The following is an 18,278-nucleotide window of genomic DNA, read 5'->3' as shown; positions in this document are numbered from 1 at the left end:
AAGTAGATAAAGTCACTTGCACTAACCATAAATCTAAAAACAGAAACTTCCCTTTTCTTTTGAGGAAATTATTATGAAATTTGGCAAAGTTGTTTATCAAATGTCTACACAAAACAGTTGTTTCAGAATGAAGTTAAGTGTAATTCTGAAGTTTAATGGCCAGTCTGAAATAAGTCCAAGGAGGCATCATCTTGCTCCAGAATATGAATCACTGGTTTGGCTTTACCCCTCTCCTCTGTGGACAATATACCTTGGAAAAAAATGACATCAGCAATACAAGCAGAGAAGCTTTTGCTCAGAGGGCTTCAATACGAACAGATTTTCTCATGACAACACATTTGAGAATACAGGAAAACTCATCTGGCCTGCACACAACCAAAATTTTCTGAAGGAAAACAGAGCTCATCAACATTAGGAAATGTGTTGTATGATTAGGGAATTTACCTGGCTTAGACGTGTGGTTGTTAAGCTATGGCTATAACTGGCAGCTGTTTACAGCAATATGTAATTTCCCAGTTAAGACAGAGTGGAAGGCAAAACTGAAATTAAAAAGGGTTTCAGAGTCACTTCATAGAAGAGAAGGCAAAATTATAGAAAACACCCCAGACCACGAACATAAAGATTACCCCAAAAAGCATACAAATTTAATGCAATATATAAGGAATGAGTCACACAACACTATTAAGAGTGACGTAGAGTATGGTACCTACTCTACCTACACTATACTGGTAGTGCTTCATATTCTTATCACTCACACAGTATGCGACTCAGCCTACTCACATTGGATATCTGTGATCTAGTACAATCTCTGCAAGTCAGCTATCCTGTGCCCATCTATCACCTAGAAATCTCAGATACTAAGGAACAGTGGATAAAGASCAGGTAAATTCCATATCAGAAGAAATAAGTGATGGATAGGAGAGAAGGAACTAAGAACATACTTTGCAATTATTTATTGCAATTACCTRCACCATCAATTGTACAACACCTGACTTCATTTCCTAAGCACAGTTTGCAAGTAACAATATTGGTCTATGCCTATTTTGATTTAAAAATGTACAAATAATCCTAACACTGCGCAACTCAAGTTTTTACAGCTTTTCATAAGCCTTAGTTTCCTCTGTTGCCACAAAGAGCTAAGCCACGCAGAACCACATACAGGTTATCTGTTTACACTCTGTTCCTAATAATATATGTTCTGAATATAAGGCTTTATTTTTACAATTTCCAGTACACTAGTTAAGAAGTCTTAAAGTTAAGAAGTCATAAAGGATGCCAGTAGTAAGAACTATACATGACAGCAAGGTCATTCTCRGTGCAGACGTGGAACTGCACCTGCTACTAAGTTAAATACTCAAGGCGTGAATGGTATTGCCCACATCTTCTGTTATTTCTCATCTTTACCTCAAAACTAATTTATATTCCAGTGTGAATTCTACAGCAGATTCCTCAACATTAAGATTTTTCTTGTGCTTCCTCTTTTCAGTCTTACTGTGTATTCTGACTTTGATTGCCTACAGAAACAGCAGGAGAGAAACCTTTCCACAGGGGCTCATGAACTTTTTCTGCCAACCTCTTTTAAGTAAACTGCAAATTTGATCACTGCTTGCTTCTACTTTTCTCAGCAGAGGAGCTTCACATTATTATGTAYTGTTAACTGCATGTATTGTTTAAATTTTATTGTTAGACTTGGGTATTTAAATCAGGAGATGTTAATAATCTGACACAGGTGTTGGAACGAGATCAAAGACTGYCTGACCACTAGAATTTAAGGATATGCAGCACAGAATCTTTTAGGGCAACATTATGGAAATACAGATAAGAAGCATGCTCAACAGTATATTTACCTTTTTAGGAGTAAAAGGAAAAATGCAGATAGTCTGATTCTTTGTTGCTTCTACAGATACGGAAATAAGTCTCAATAAACAGTTTGCTTTAACAAAATATGAACTCAAAGTAGAAAATAAAATATTACCTGCTTTCACTTAAGATTCATCATCTTTTCTTCCTCTTCTACTAGCGGATATCACAGTTTTCTCTTCCACCATGACCTTCTTGTTCCAAGCTTGCCTCACTTTTCTCTTCCCTTTCCTAATACTTCCTTCTCTTTCTCCCATCAGAGATACTAAATTTTTCATTTGGCCATTTCCAACAACTCCACTTCTCCAAGAACCTCCATCCATCCTTCTGATCTCTCTTATCCTCACTTTCCCTCTTCCTCATCCACTTGTCTTCCTGCTCTTTCCTCTCAYAAGTACGCTTTTGTCTTCCTCATCTCTAAAGACTCACCTTCCATCACTTGCCTTCATTTTCCCTCTTTTTTCYTTTATGTCTAGTATGTTTACAACTGCTTTTTAAAGCCCTGTACCKTTCTAAACCCTGCCAAATTAGAAATAGTCCTTTACATTAACTAAAACTGTTTAAGTTTCTAATTAGCTCCTTTACTGATTATCTTCAATCTCTTCACATATTTTTGTCACAAATCTTGTCCTCCTTGGCTTCTAATAATGCTGCCTYCTCTTGACTAACCTCTTGTCTCTCAAGTCATCCCTTCACTATGTTTTGGATGAATCTCACCTTTCTGACAATTTTTTGTTTTAATGTATCAGTAGATTCCATTCTTGGTTCCCATCTTTCCCCCTTTTTCACCTCATCTCTGAGATCTTTTATCTGCAAATACAGAATTATGGTATTTTCCTACTGCTACTCTGGAGTGGTCTACACCTAGTTTAASTCTATCTCCTCCTCTTGTGAAGGGCTAGCCAGCATTTCAAGCTCAAGCCACTCTCAGTCTCCACTCTCTCCACCTTACAGTTTAATTTCTCTGTCAGTACAGAAACTATTCTGCCAGCCACATTAGCCCATAATCCAGACTTGGTTTTTTATTTGAATTTCTTTCCATGTTTATACATATAAGCAGTCTTTCTTAATTCTCCTACAAATTCATTTTTAAAATTTTCCTATGGTGCTGTAGCTACGAAACTTGTTAACACTGAGACAGTGGCCACAACACACCAGCAGCCTTTCATCCTCACTGCTATTATTTCATTGTTCCCAGGCATGAAATCTMCCTTCAAAACTTTTGTCTGTAAGGTCTTTGCAGTAAGGACTATCTTTCTGTGCTGTTTTTTTGCAGCACCCAGAACAATACCGTCCTGGCTGAGAGTCACCAGTGCTACTACAATCCAAGCAACAGCAATACATGCTGCTATTTCATAAAGAGAGAGGAAACGGATAGAGAATCTAACATTCGTTACTCCAAATGCATGTGCTACTTGCATTAAAATAATGCCCCATCAAATGAAGTAACTGTTAAAACTATCTTCTCCTCTCTAGCTGACAAGTAGTCCTGGTCATAGCCTCCATACAACTATCCAGCAGCCTTGCATGGTCAGGTCTGAGWGTGTGCCTGGGATCTCTGCAGCCCACTCACCAAAGGATTTTACATATCATCAGTTGATGGGGCACTGAGCACAGGCATCAGASCTGTCAGTCCCAAAAGGGAAAGCTCTGCTCCCCTGGCCTTAATCCAGCCCAGAAGAGCTCCAAGGTGGCCCAAGGAGCAGGCTTGCAAGGCAGCAGGGGGTGGCAGCAGCAGCACACAACTGTCAACTGTCACACAGCAGCATTTCTCAGGCCTGCTCAGCAGCCCTCTTCCTCCTATCAGCTGCCTCTGCTAAAGCCAATTCAGGTCTGGCCCCCCTGCAGGTCTGTCTTAACTCTTCTGCCTGATGCTAAACAAGAGCCAGGAAGAGCAGCTGACATGAGCTCTGAAGCAACCCACGCTTCTCTCTGGGTGGTTTGCTAGCAAAAGAGAAAGCCAGCTCAGGAGCAGGAAGACCCTTTTGCAGGCAAGAAAGAAGAATCCACAGAAGAGGCAACAAATCCACATCCACATAGCACTTCCATCTCTGGAGGAATGATTCTGCCCAAGCTCTTGGGTCTACACTCTGTTGCTCTGCACTAAACTAATATAGCAAAGGGACTGAGGCTCTTTTTCTACTTAAGACACTTCTATCCAGCCATAACCACCATTATCATCATTAAAAGGAATAAATATTGATAATCAAAAAAGATATATTGGTATACTTGGTACAGACACAGCTACATGTTTCCAAAAATCTAAAAAAGTCCTAAAGCTGTTGTGGCATGTATATTTGTTAATATTAGTAAAATTCCAGATGAGTATTACAATTCACCAGAAAACATGTTGAGCTACTTCAACTCAATAGCAGGAATTTCAGCAGCCTCCCAAAATACAATGTACTTGAAAAGTTTTATTAAATTTTAGTAGTACAGAAGCAAGAAGCTGGCACACATTTCTATAGGAGGCAGGTATTGCTGGCCTGAATAGCTCTCTGTAGACAGACTTAGTTTCTATATGAAATAAGTCTGTTGACTYGAGGCGTGCCCTAGATCATCACACTCTTCCTCACAGCTGAAGCAACTATGTGTGTAATACTTCCCTCACAATATCTAGGATCCTTTAGGGATAAAAAAAGAAGTATAAGGCATGCCCAAAAACTATTTTCAGAATCATAAAAAAGCCACGCAGACCACACATGAAATTACATGATAAGCACTGTTAGTCTCTGGATTAACTCATTCTGTAGACATTCCACTAATAGAAATTTGAAAAATAAATTCTTGAACAGCTTCTGTATCATTCTTCAAGATTTAACTTCTTGGAAATTTGTATTCTTATGGTTTATTTTTATGSTCTTTCACAGTGCTTTAGACTATTACATGGGATGGATAGATGATTTGCTGGAAACTATCTGTGACTGAATTCATGCTGTAYCTAACATTTATCTCAACATGTTCTGGATCATCTCTGAAGCAATAACAATAGAATTCTAATTCTGTTGAGACAATTCAGGGCCTAAATAGCTCCATTCCTTTCATCCTCCAAAATGCTTTCAGAGYTCTATTAAGATTTTTTAAAGAGTGAGAAGCGTAATCACTTACTTTTTCATTTCTTTTGGAAATACTTATTTTTTCCCAAAGTAAGCAGTAAGCAGTACAATTCCATAACAGATTCTTTTCTTATTTGAAAATAGTGTTAATAATGTGCCTTTTTAGTACATTTTAGCACTTTATAGAATCAGTATCATTAAACGGAAACTGTCTACCCTCTATCTTGAAATGCTGCTTGAGGTTTCATGTTCATCTGGGCCATTTTTTTTTTCATCTAAATGGCAGAAATTTAGGGGAATCCACTATTCAATACAGTGAACTCCTTCAAGTTCAGGAGGGGTGGAGGTGAATAACTGTGATACGATTACCCCCATGTGGTGTAATGAGGAACTACAGAACATTACAATGAAAGCATTTYGGCTTGTTAAATATTGTAGTCACAAGGAAGAGGCTAACGAAACAAAAGAAAAAGAATATGCCAACTGATACTCAGCCTCTGTCCTGAGGATGGCAAGRGACACATGCAGCCTCAATTAAAAGACAGGCATGAAATGCTGCAGGCAGTGAATGCTTCTTCAAGAAAAAGTCACTACAAATTAGACTTCTTCAAGGAAATTCTAAAGCAAAAATAGAGATAGTTACTTAAAGGCAAAACACATATTGATTATCTTGGCGATTTGGCAGCTTGAGCTAGAGTCAAAAATATCAAAACTGAAGATATACATTTCAGTATTCTTCTGAAGCCTGCTATTATTGAACTCATTCTTAGAGACTTTAGAGTCCTATAAGCTCAAGTAGTTCCTACCTCTAATTTGAAAGATAAATAACACTAACATAAAAAGAAAATGCCAAATATTTTCTCCCATTTTTAATCAAAGTTTTGCATTAAAGGAATTTTTGTACTGAACTGTAGCTAAGTCTCAGAGATATCAAAAAATTGTATACACTGACACGGGAAAAAATAGAAAAAGCTAAAAGCTTACTGGCCTCTAACTCTGATTCAATGAGCTGAGAAATATATGTTGATACAGAAGAAAATACTTGAGAGAACCATGTCTTGTCCGCACATTTATTAAGGCATTATTGTCAAGAATGCTTTGTTATAAATGTCAAAACTGAGGCACACAAAACTGACCTGATGAGACCCGTCCAAATTCAGGCGAGCATAAAATCAATATTTGTTGTCAATTAAAAAAAAAATGCTATCAAACAGGGATACAGCAAAAGGAATACACTTACTGGAAGACTTTCTTTAATAATTACTTCTTATGTTTCATTTATACAACTTAATCATAATAAATAAATAAATAAATAAATAAATAAAAAGGTTAAGTTTAGCAGACTTTCTTTTGTGGCACAGTGGCATGGAAGTGATTCTTGAAAGCATCCTGTCAGGTGCTACAACAAACTTACCTAGAGTAAATAAGAAAATGGCTGAAATGAAGAGGAAAGTCCACTAAAAGACTTCCAGAAATTCTGACATTTTCATGCTCACTTTTGAAGTTTGAATGCTTTCACAGACCTGTATAATTGGACAGATCATTACAGATCTAGATACTGCAGTAGTTGGACTCAATTAGATTAGGAATTCTCTTTCTCCATATTTTAAAGCGAAAATGTCATGATCATGAAGATGAATGAGCATGGAGTGGAAGGCAAAYATCCAATACTTTAATAAGCGTTCACAAGAAAACTCAAAGTTTAATTATAAATTATAAAACCTTTAGCTATAAATTACATAATTATAGTATACACATAGTATATATTACATTTAAGATATGTTACATTTTATATCTTTATATAATTATAGTCTACAAATTATAAAGTTGTAAGGCTCCAATAAAAAAAAAAAGAGTATTAAATTTGTGAAAGCCAGCATATACCTTTGCTCTGCTTCTTATAAGGACAGTGATTAAATTTACCTCTGTTTCGAGTCAGCACAGGGGTCCCTTTCACAACATATACCTTATGTTAGGAACTTGACCAATGTATGACAGTGGGGAATGGGTAATTCAGATACATTTTTACTGTTTTAATTCCTTATTACACAGCTTTGGAGATGTACATCACTGTGGCTCATAGATTTTCTAACTACCTCCATTTTATCTTGCGTAGTAAATTAAAAGGACTTAGATATAAGCACCATCAGCAGACTTTTATCTGATGAAATATATCAAAGAAAAATAGATTCAGCTGGAATGTGAGTCAGCATAAAGCCTGGTYCTGTTTAAGGCTATAACTAAAGTTAAATTGTGTGTTTGTTAAGCCTGCAGATTAAGATCAAATTGAGAAACGAGACATAAATTAATACAAAGAAAACATCCACAATGTAAAAAACAAGGTCCAAACATTTTTATTTAAAGTATGTGAAGTGCTTACTTACAATTTTTCTCCTTGTTTTGCTTTCTTGTCAGAAACCAGATAAACACTTCCAAAGCTTCCATTGCCAAGTTTCCTCTGAATTGTGTATCTTCTTGCAAATACAGCATCTGAGCAAGCAGAATTAGACCTGGCAACAGTGACATGCTTAGCAGTTTCTTGAAATTTCAGCATTATTCAGTGCAACAGAAATGACGAAAATTTCTCTAGAATACAGCTTTCAAATTCTCTTGCTCTTCAAGGACTTTCACAGGAAGCACATGAAACAGAAAAAAAATGGATTTGACTGAATGTATTGCTCTTACTAAAGCACTCATCTAATTCTGCTACAGTGCTAAAGGGGTTAACTTACAGTGAAACACTAATTAAAATGGAAATATTATCTATTAAATTATGGACAGTAGACTTGAAAAAGAAACTCCAGATAATGCAAATGTGGTATATCAATACTAAATAAACTTATTGAAAGAACAGGATGGGGGATATGAACCACAGGCATTTATACACTCATTTATTTAAAAGTTATTTTTTTTTCAAAAACRGGGACAACTACATCTGTATTTCACCTTACAGTACCCCCAGATATGGCACAAAGAATTGTATCCTATCTTCACACCACCAAAGTATCTGATAGCAAAAATATCTGTTTCAGCAGCAAGCTCAAGCAATATCTGTATATATTGAAGCATAATCTCCATCCATAATTTGAATTTATTTTCATCAATAGCTACAAAGCTGTTCTCTCCTGCTCTTTTACTTGCCTCTCAGATTTCACCAATTGTTTCTCCTCATACGTTTTTTCCAGTAYTGGCCTCATCACTTCAGCGTGATTCACCACTAGTATCTGCTGAAATTAGCACTTCCTGACTACCAGCAAGCCTGCAAGACTTTCAGTAAGCCCTACTTCTTCTGCTTTCCTTTCTCCTTTGCTACAGTAATTTTTCTTAATCCATCTTAAAATAACTCAGCTTTGATTTGTAATTCTTGTTTAACTGAAGGCCTAATTCTGCAAAAAAGGGACCGCAAAGGTAAACCTCTAGTGTTTCCACAGCTTTCAGTAATTGAACATGGCTTTAGAATGAGTTTGTTTCCTTCACCTTCCTCATTCCAAATGGCAAAGAGTAGGAGTTTCATTGCACATGAAAAACCAATATTGCTTTCATTACCTTGCCTTTTTATGATGCTGTATGTGTTATTTGTGCTTAAGGATTCTTTGGAACAAATAAAGATATTACAAGATCCTACAATCAGTGCAACTTTTAGTACTATCGGTATTGCCAGTGGCAACGTAGGGTCATCACACGGTGTCTGCTYAGCATGGTATTTTAATGTCAGTGCAAGCACACAAAATGATTTTTTGTTGTTTGGGGAAAGGAAAACGAAAAATGCTTGATTTTAAAATCTGTATTACTTCTGGCTACAAGTCATAGTCTTCATTTACTAACAATTACAGAGCCCAAATGAAGATTATGATTCTGTATTTTCTAACAATAATACTGTGCGTGTGTGAACCTATTGTAACATCCATCTGCTGAGCTGCTGGCACACTGCAACAATGGGCTTGACTTGGCAGTGTCATTGTATTATGAAGCACAGCCAAATTTTAATTACTACCAGCCATCTTAACAATGATACAAATTACATACATTTTTTAAACAAAGACAGACTCACAACATCCTGTTTCTGTATTCTCCTTCAGAGATAAAATTTTGAAATGCAAATGGTAAGCAAAAAAATGTCAGCTAGAAAACAGCTTAATGCTTCTCTAACTTGCACTCTGTTTAGAAAGTATGAATGGACCATGTTGAGATTGCCATGAGAAAAAAAATCCATAAAATACTACAYTGCCAATTCTAGAAAGTTTACATATTTTTCACCTACTGTTCTCCAAGGAAGTCTATGTTTATGGATGTTTGCACATGCCTTCATAACCTCCAGATAGAACAGTTTTAAAACATACAACTTTTTGAAATAATTAGACTTATAAAAATTGCTGAGCTCTCTGTCACTTCTTTCCAGATAATGGTCACTACCACTACTCACCTTGAAATTTAGACATTTACCTGACCCCCTAGGAGTGTGCCACAATTTTTTACACCACAATATCACACTTTAGAGTGGCCTACCAAGACTAACTGCTGTGCTTTATTTCCAAGCCTGTCTCCCGTCTTCTATTCTCTATGCTTCCATTCCCCRCTACTTATAATAAGGGTAACAGTATCACCTGGCAAACTGCTTCGGTGTCTACCGCTAAGTAGCACTATAGGCAGGAGCCAATGACTGCAACACAGTGTCACAGGCAGATTTTAAGGGTATGTACAAGGGGTAGATTGCTAGGCCATCACATTTGGAAAGAAATATCCTATGATAGTCAACAGACACCAGAGCCTGACTCAGCTACAGGACTGGCTGATTTTTGAAGAYGTATACGAACCAGTAGTCTTTCCCACCTCACTCAAGCCTTTCAGACCAACCTTCCTTGAAATTTTTGTACCAATCTSCTTCGTCAATTTAAAAAATATTTTCCAAGCAGCAGTACATCAATTGCTTCATTAAAATTCAGGATGATTACAGGTTACTCAAAACAAACAAGCAAACAAAAATCAGCTGTTACAAAACTTCCCCTGCAAAAATTCTTGCCTGTTCAGTTCTTCTTCATTTTCCTTTTTTCCAGTCAAACCCCATTCTGCAGCCTTACACACTGCTGAGGCCAGACTAATAAAATTACACTGCTTTCAATTTTATTTTTTCCTTCTTCCTTGGCTAGAGTTAGGTCACCATCCTCCTTACTACTGCAAGCAAAGATAAAGTTATTGCTTAGGCTCTCACAGTTCCAACTACAAATGCACTGCATGCCTCAACTTCTTCCCCTGGGCCTTCCCCTGTTTATATCAGAATGGAAGATACTGCTTTTAATTTCCTTCAGATAACCTTCAGCTTTCCTCCWCAATAGTTAATGCATTTCTACACCTTTTGACTTCCAAAACAAACCTTTCTTTGCTCATTAAGGCCTCTTCCCCTTCCCCCTTTTTTAATACTCCTTAGGAATCCCTCTGGTACATCAGTTACCATTTCTCCTTCACTTTCTGAAAAAAATCCAGAGTTTTAACATTTGAACTCCAGATCTCCTTCAGATTTACTTCATTGAATCCTTTCTCCAACCCCCATGCCTTCACTGGCATGCTCATTTAAACATCTCCAAATATTTATTTATGCTACATCTCTTCTCTTTCTGAAATAAAAATTAATAGGGATATTCCTCCTGTTTTTTTTGTTTTTTTTTTTTTCCTTAAAAAGCCTAGCTGGTGAGCACTATCTCCACAGTTATTTTCTAAAATATCTTCATAAGTCTGGCCAAGTCTAAAGTAGCATTGCCTCAGCTGGCTCAGCTTTTGCCTGCTACTGGAGCAAGAATTAAGTAAGAAAGGCTTTGCCTGTGGCATCAGCAGCAAAGGAGCTCGCCAAACACACTCAACCGGCCTCGTCCCTCTCCRCTCCAGAGAAGCTAACCAGCACCGCAGACACGTCCAGGCAACCCAGGCCTCCTGGGACAACCTCACAGACACCCTTACTTACTAGCGGGCTAGAGGGCAGAGGCCGCCTGGCGGCCGTTCCCCCCACAGCCTCCTACCTCGTCCGGCCTAAGGCCTCTGGAGCCCCCCCCCCAAAAAAAGAAGGGGGGGGGCAAACGGGTGCGTGTGTGGAGGCTGCCGGCCCCGCGGGGCTCCCAGCCCGCCCGGCGCGGCGACRAGCCCACTCCGCACCCCACCGCCTCTGTTGGCCCCTCCGTCGCTAGGAGACGCCGCGCATGCGCGGTGGCCACGGCCCCTCCCCCCCCGCGCAGGAGAAGTTTTGATTGGACGGCACGGCCGGAAGCGGCGGGCGGGAAGTGGGGTTGTTGGTGGCCGTTACTGGCCGTTGCTGGCGGCGCCATCATGGGCGTCCCGGGGCTGACGGGCTTCGTGGAGGAGCACGGCGGGTTCCTGGCGGCCCTGCGGGTGCGGCACACCAAGCTCGTCATCGATGGGAGCAGCCTCTACCACCGGCTCTTCTTCACCTGCGGCGCCGACGTGCGTCGCGGCGGCGACTACGGGCCCTTCGCGGCGGCGGTGGGCGCCTTCTTCGGCAGCCTGCGGGCCTGCGGCGTCGCGCCCTGCGTGGTGCTGGACGGCGGGCGCGACGCCGCCGACGGGAAGCTGGCCACGCTGCGGGGTCGCGCCGCCGAGCGCCTGCGGGTGGCGCACGGGCTCTGCCGCGGCGGCGGCGGCGGCGGCGGGGGGGGGCTGCTGCCGCTGCTGGCCCGTGAGGCCTTCGTGCAGGCGCTGCGGCGGCTCGGCGTGCCCCTGGTGCAGTGCTTCGCCGAGGCGGACCGCGAGATCGCCGCGCTCGCTAACCGCTGGGGCTGCCCCGTCCTCACGCTGGACAGCGACTTTTGCATCTTCGACCTGAGGGCCGGCTACTGCCCCCTGAGCCACTTCCAGTGGCAGAGCGTTTGCAGCGGCGACGATGCGCTGGGCTGCTATATTCCTGCCAGGTGCTTTTCTTCCGAAAAGTTCTGCAACCACTTCGGGCAGCTGAACAAAACTCTGCTGCCGCTCTTTGCCGTCATGAATGGGAACGACTACGTGAATCTGCCCGCTCTCGAGATTTTCTTCAGCAAGGTGCAGCTACCAGCTGGATGCTGTGGCTGGAGGGGGAGGAAACATGCCCGCATTCAGGGACTTCTGAACTGGCTCTCCCGTTTTGCTGAGCCAGCGGAGGCCATCGAAAACGTGCTGAAATATCTTAAGAAACACCAGCGAGAAGAAGTAAGGGAGCTCCTGCACACTTCAATGGAGGGCTATATGCCATCTGACGTGAATCTCGAGGACTTTTTTCAGCATGGAAAGTACGAATCGCAGGCGGCCACGAAATCGGACTTACCGCAGTGGGTACTTGATGCTTTGGCAAAAGGTGAGCTGTCCCCATTTATCAGTGATGCCCTAATTTTAAGAAGCACCTTCCTTCATGTTCAGGTGGAGAACATGCAGAGATCCAGCGCACATAGCACAGCTTTGCCCATTCGGCAAGTTATCTATGGACTACTTCTGAAAATACCTCATACTACTGAAGCTGCTTCTCCAAGTAAGCAGATCAACAAGCTGCCAGTTGTATGTGAATTTGACAGAATCCAAAAGACACTTAAAAAAACTTTTGTTCAAGCAGCAAGTCTACCCACAGATTTTTGTGATGATCATTTTCCTTTGGACAAATTAATGGAGGTAAATGGTTGTCACAACAGACCATGGTTAATAATATTTTCTGAGTGACAAAAAAAATACTGGGGATGCCTGCTGGCAAACTGATCCTTAAATGTGATACCTGCACTAAACTGTCTCACTGACGACTCGCACATTAAGTATATACTCAGTACAGAGGTATTTACAGGCTTCTGAGCTTGTCCTGTAATACCTAAGAGCTACATAATTTTCATTTTTTTTTCCTGAGTGTATGGGGAAAGTTAGTAGCGTATACATTCAGCATTACTTAAGTTTTCCTTTATATCTCCATCTTTCATCCTTATGTAGTCTGTTAAACTAATCCTTGCTTTTATAATTTTAGGAAAGAACAGTTTCATGAAATTTAGAACTAAAGTGCATTTCAACACTGTGAAGCTGTTCTTTTTAATCACCATTATTTGCATCTATGAACCTTCCAGCTGCCCAGTGGTTCTGTAGTCTGCTGCAGTGAATATGCTTCTGGCTTAACAGAAGCTGCTACTTGCCAGACAGAATAGCACCTGAAAAACAACTTGAAAGGAAAAGTGCACTAGGTTAGTTCTACCATGAGCAGTTCTTAGTAAGCATTAGCTTACCATTTGCAATTTTATATATTTAACTTTATATAATACTGTGTATTATATGTGCGTCCTATCTGTTCTGGCTTTTAGATCAGCTGTAGCACTTGCTGTGTTGGCAGTGCTGTATGTAATTGGTACATTATTCTGATGAAAAATTTTATCACCTGCTGGTAGCTATTTCATACAGGATACTAGTCTGTCACTACTATGACCATTCAATACTAGAGATAGCTATGTAAAATGATTTGAATGCAGATCTTTGGATCCATGGGTTTATTGTTAGTTCAGGTAAACAACATACAAACASTTAATAGTTTGAAAAGTCAAGTTTTTGAATTTTAAAAAACATTAATGGCATCTTTCTTTGGTCTTGGTATGTATGCATTTCACTGATCTTCAAGTTCTGTTATTCTAAGAACTCTTCCCATTAAGTATATGGGAATTATCAATTCAACACAAGGTTACAAGAAGAGAGATTATCTTGCATTTAAAATGTTAAACTGTTCCAGGCAAAACTGATTTCAGTTTATGTTCTACCATAGATTTGCTGCATAACCATAGGCAAAACCATACTAATCCAGATTCACAAAGCAGGCTAACTGCAATCGAACAGGCTGCTGTTATTTTGCTAAATGCTAGATCTACCTGCAAACAAAGGTTAAAACTATACTGACATTTTTTTAAAAAGTTAAATAGCACAAAAAGGGTACACAACCTTTTTTTAATACACGTGCTACAAGTTCATACTTGTGAAAATAAATGTAAGCTTCACATGGAAGATTTCATTATTACAGGTGAGTGTGTTCCCGACATACCAAAAATAGGCATAATTAATACAACTCATAAAATAAAAGTAACTTCTAAAGGGCATGTTATTAAATTATACATATACATTTGTCATATCAACATGACTATAATATAGTTACTAGATTTTTCCAAGCAGGTTAGTTTTTTGGATAAGTATGTGAATTAAGTCACCTGATTTTGTAGGGGAAYGTGAAACCTCTTAAAATCTGACTGACCTCAGACACTTGTGAAAATCTGCTGTTACCCTTCTCCCYGAAGTATAGCTGTATTGTTTTTAAAGGTTAAGTAGTATTTCAAAAGTATATCCTGTTCAGAGTAAGTGTGCAATTTATCAAAACCATATTTTTATGGAAAATCTGAAGTATTGGCTAGCTTAGGTCAAGTCTGTGTGCATTTTGGAAATAGCAAAAACTTGCTCACAGCAAATAAAGTCTGTTCCCTTTATTTTTCTACTCCCAAACTTTTGTTTATTTACAGGTGCCCATGTCATGCCGTCTAATGCTTTTGCTGGAGACTCTAGGAGTGAAGATGAGTATCCTGGAATCTGTCCCGAGTCACTTACAGCTCCCTGTTGCTGTAACCTGTTATTGGATACGTAGTTCAGAACCAAAAGTGAAATTGCATCAGTTAAAGGCTTTACTTCTAATGCTAATATTTGGGGAATTGCACAGCACAACAGATGATCCAGGTATGTCTCCAAAGAATACAATTTTAGATGTTCAACTACTATGAAAATCTGTACCTTTGCTCTTGTTTTCTTCCTCATCTGTTCTTAATTAATTGTCCAAATTCACATGAATTAGCATTGATTTACACCATATCCTGAGGTGTCATGCTTTGTGCATTGATAGAGAGCAGAGAAGCAGGGCTATCTCACAATTTAACACTAAGTAAAACAAGTGCTTTTATGTCTTGTAAAATACTGACTTGCATTTCTAAGTGTTTTTTTTAGGACTGAAGGATTAGCTTAGGTATAAAAGGTTCAAAAATGCAAAAAAAATATATATATCTTGCAAATTTAATGTATTCATGCATCAAAAGCAAATAATTCCAGTTATATGTTCTCTGATAGGTGATTTTTTTCTTTCAGGAGAGTTTCTCTAAAATCATCTATACTTAAAAATGCATTTATTGTGCAGGCAGCCTTTATCTACCAGTGCACTGAGAGAATTTGAAAGTGAAACACTTTCTGTGAGTACTTAGTACTTTCAATAATATTCACAGTTCTTAGAAGTAAGAACATATGTTAGCATTTCCTTCAAGAATTCGTGATTTGATTGCAGAGATTATGTATGCCAAGGTTATGTTTTTTTTCTTCAGTTTCTAGACTATAAAAGCTRGATAGACATGGTTGCCACTTGCTTCCCAAGTAGGCTGGAATGAGATGGGACTCTCTTTTCAAATTGATTCACTCAAAWTGATTCACTCACACACAGATTAGTGTAACAAATTATCTAATGATTTAACAGTTCAAGATTCTCATGGATAGGTGATTGAATTCTTACTCAATGTCTCAAATTTCAGTTTCAACACATTACTACTTACGCTTCCTAAAATATAGCTATTAGTGTTCAAGTTTTATAAACTCTAGAGATTGTAGATACTATTCATATTGTTCACTGCAAAATTTGTTTCACTTATTACTTATTTATCCATAATCTTGATCCCACAGTTTTATGTTTTAAAGATGGCAGCAAGAAGGAAAAGAAATTGCAAAATACAGACTTTGATTTAGAGGCTGCACACTCTTTTTGCCAGTGGCAGTGCTGTCTCCAGATGGGATTTTATCTCAACCAGCTACTCTCCTCTCCTCTCCCTGAGCCAGACTTAACCAGGTAAGTGTATTTCAGAGATCTGCTTTCCACATAGGCTCCTGATGAAATGCAACGCATGTTTATTTCCTGGGTCATAAACTCCCTGAGCCAGTGTTGCTACACTTTGATTCTTCTTTATAGATAACGAAAATATAGAAAAATACCGAGTAGAGTAAGGTATTCCTTTGAAGTCCACTACTGAATATTGCACGTAGCTTAAATGTGTTTGTTCTCCAAGCAGYGTGCTTTATTATCTGCTCTCAAGTTAGAATTCTAAATTAGGATTCTCCCCTTCCTTTGGGCAGGCTTTATAGTGGGACCCTTGTGCACAGACTGTGTCAAGAGCTTAAATCAGCACCTTCAGCAGAAAATGTATTAAGTTTATCTCCAGAAATGACTGAGTTTTATCAGGATTTGTTAAATACAGTGAAGTTGACTGTACCACCAGACTTCTTTCAGAAAAAGACCAAGACCAGACCTGAATCCTGCAAAAAGAAGAAATCGTGTAGTAAGACAAAGGCCAGCAGATGTGCTATACTGGAAACTCAGCCTTTATGTGATGTTAATAGATTTGCATCACTCAAAGTGGATGATTGAAAGTATTATTCATGGAATAATTTTTAATGCCATAGAGCTGTAAAAAGTACATATGTGACTGCATTGAAATTTGCTTGGCTTTTTTCACAGAAGTCCTTGATTCATCTGTATCTACGGTTACGTTTTCTGTAGGTTTTTTTTTTTTTTTTTTTTTTTTTTTTTTTTTTTTTTTTTTTTTTTTTGGTAACAGGTTCTTTAAAAAAGCTTTTATACAGTGCCTTTTTCATAGGTCTCAAAATCAGCTTGAAAATACAAGAATAAAGAAGTTTGGCATTTCGGATGGGGACTACTTTAGAGGAATTTCTTTCTCTTTGGACGCTTACTGTTGGCTATTCATCCAACTCCTCAAACACTTCTAACACTGAAACCATCTAATCATTAACTCTGTTCCTCAAACACAAGTTTATGCTATATGATTTATAGTACAGAGGAGATTACAATGAAAATTGACAAGTTCAAATACATTATAGAATCAGTCTTTGACATTTCAGGTTACATTTTCAGGGACAGCAAACTAGTGAAAATGGACTGTATGTCATTTTCTGTATGCTAGGTACTGAACGCAGAGAGGATTTTTTTTGTTCTTCGTTTTGGTGTATTTAAATAAGGACAGGAAGGGGTCACTATCACATGGTAGCTCTGTGTAAGCTATAGTGAACTTGCTGTAGCCAGAGTAACTGTGTACAACTTTCAGTCATTAAACTGTCGTCATTCAAGTTGATCTTCTTTCTCTGATGGCTCTATTAAAATTACAGACCTGTTCTTAACTTACCTCTGTGTCTGAACTTTAAATTACTTGGCAAACTCCTGCTATGATAATAGCAACACTGAAAAAACTTTATATAAAAAAAATGCTACTTCATCAGCGTATCTCAGTATTTCATGCTAGCCAGCTTCTCAGCAAAACTGGTCAATTTACATGAATACTWTTTTTAAAAATAGTCTTTTCCTGTGTTTTTCTTGTAGGAAACTTAAAACTGCTAAATTTTGGGTTTTTTTCCTCCTGGAGAATCAACTACTATTTTTTATGCTTAAGAAAATCATTATTTCTACCTTTAATTAATAAGGTTTTGCCCGGTCCTTACCAAATTCAGACTTGATTTCTGCATCATTTTGTTCTGTTTTCAGTCTTCTTTACTGTCAGCTGTATTTCTCACACTTAAACTAGAAGTGAAAATGGTCTATAAAGAAAACTAAATGAAAACTAATAAAAATGCCTTTGAACTAGAACATTTCTCTTAAACAGGCTTAGCAGGTGGCCAAACTTGAGTCCTTTTCCACAGTCTAAGACTTACTTAAAAGGTATATGTTCTTACTCTTGTTTCAGTCATCACATTTRGTAGAGAAGAGGTCATCAGTACCTACAATGCTTGCATCTCCTCATTTAATCAATGTACTTTAACACTGCAATTCTGGTACCACCAGAAGAGCGCTTGATATTTGCTTCCAGAGATGAGAGAAGGAAACAGGTCACAGATAAAACTTTGTACCCTCCAGGCTACCTGGCCTTGCAGTCAACAGCCACTGTTACTTAGTGTTTTCACATCCAGCACTATCAAAAATTGACATTAAAAATAAAATTAAGCACCTGCAATAACCAAGACAATATATGCCTCTGCACAGTATAGCTGGAAGCATTTGTACTAATGTAACAGTCTTATACTAGAAACTATCAAGTGACAAAAGGTTTGCTTTCCCAAAGGATAGTGTAGCTATGTTTATTCTGTTAAGTGGTGTGGAAGCTTCTGTTGTAAAAAACAAAATGCCTTGTACAAGAAGGTGATAAGGACTAGTAAAGGACACTCTCACTGAGTTTTAGTGATACGTGATACTTAATCCCACAGAGGAAAATGCATTAAAAAACTACTGAAAATAATCCACCACCAAGGCAAGAAAGATACTTCACAGTGGATTTAAGAAATCCA

The 18,278-nt window shown here is 38.7% G+C and overlaps 2 protein-coding genes across 2 annotated transcripts in view; one reads left to right on the top strand and one right to left on the bottom strand.

The window, feature by feature from the left end:
- NEK11 (NIMA related kinase 11) overlaps positions 1–10,972 on the bottom strand; it is a 106,236-nt gene extending 95,264 nt beyond the window's left edge. Inside the window, exons 1-2 of the mRNA XM_085311857.1 lie at positions 10,928–10,972; positions 7,301–7,540 (exon numbers count right to left, since the gene is read on the bottom strand). Coding sequence (XP_085167983.1) covers positions 7,301–7,470 — 170 coding nt within the window. The 5' untranslated portion in view covers positions 7,471–7,540; positions 10,928–10,972. The remainder of the gene's footprint in view (positions 1–7,300; positions 7,541–10,927) is intronic.
- Positions 10,973–11,203: 231 nt separating this feature from the next.
- On the top strand, positions 11,204–17,074 carry ASTE1 (asteroid structure-specific endonuclease 1). Its single transcript, XM_085311851.1, has 4 exons — positions 11,204–12,557; positions 14,420–14,630; positions 15,615–15,777; positions 16,062–17,074. Exons 1-4 carry the CDS (start codon positions 11,232–11,234, stop codon positions 16,351–16,353), a joined length of 1,992 nt encoding a protein of 663 aa, XP_085167977.1. The 5' UTR covers positions 11,204–11,231; the 3' UTR covers positions 16,354–17,074.
- The last annotated feature ends 1,204 nt before the right edge of the window (positions 17,075–18,278 follow it).

Source organism: Rhea americana, unplaced genomic scaffold (assembly GCF_003343005.1).
Source record: "Rhea americana isolate MKP2758 unplaced genomic scaffold, rheAme1 scaffold_35, whole genome shotgun sequence".
NCBI lineage: Eukaryota > Metazoa > Chordata > Aves > Rheiformes > Rheidae > Rhea > Rhea americana.
Note: the sequence above shows the minus strand (reverse complement) of the source record. Positions and strands in the feature narration are given on the sequence as shown.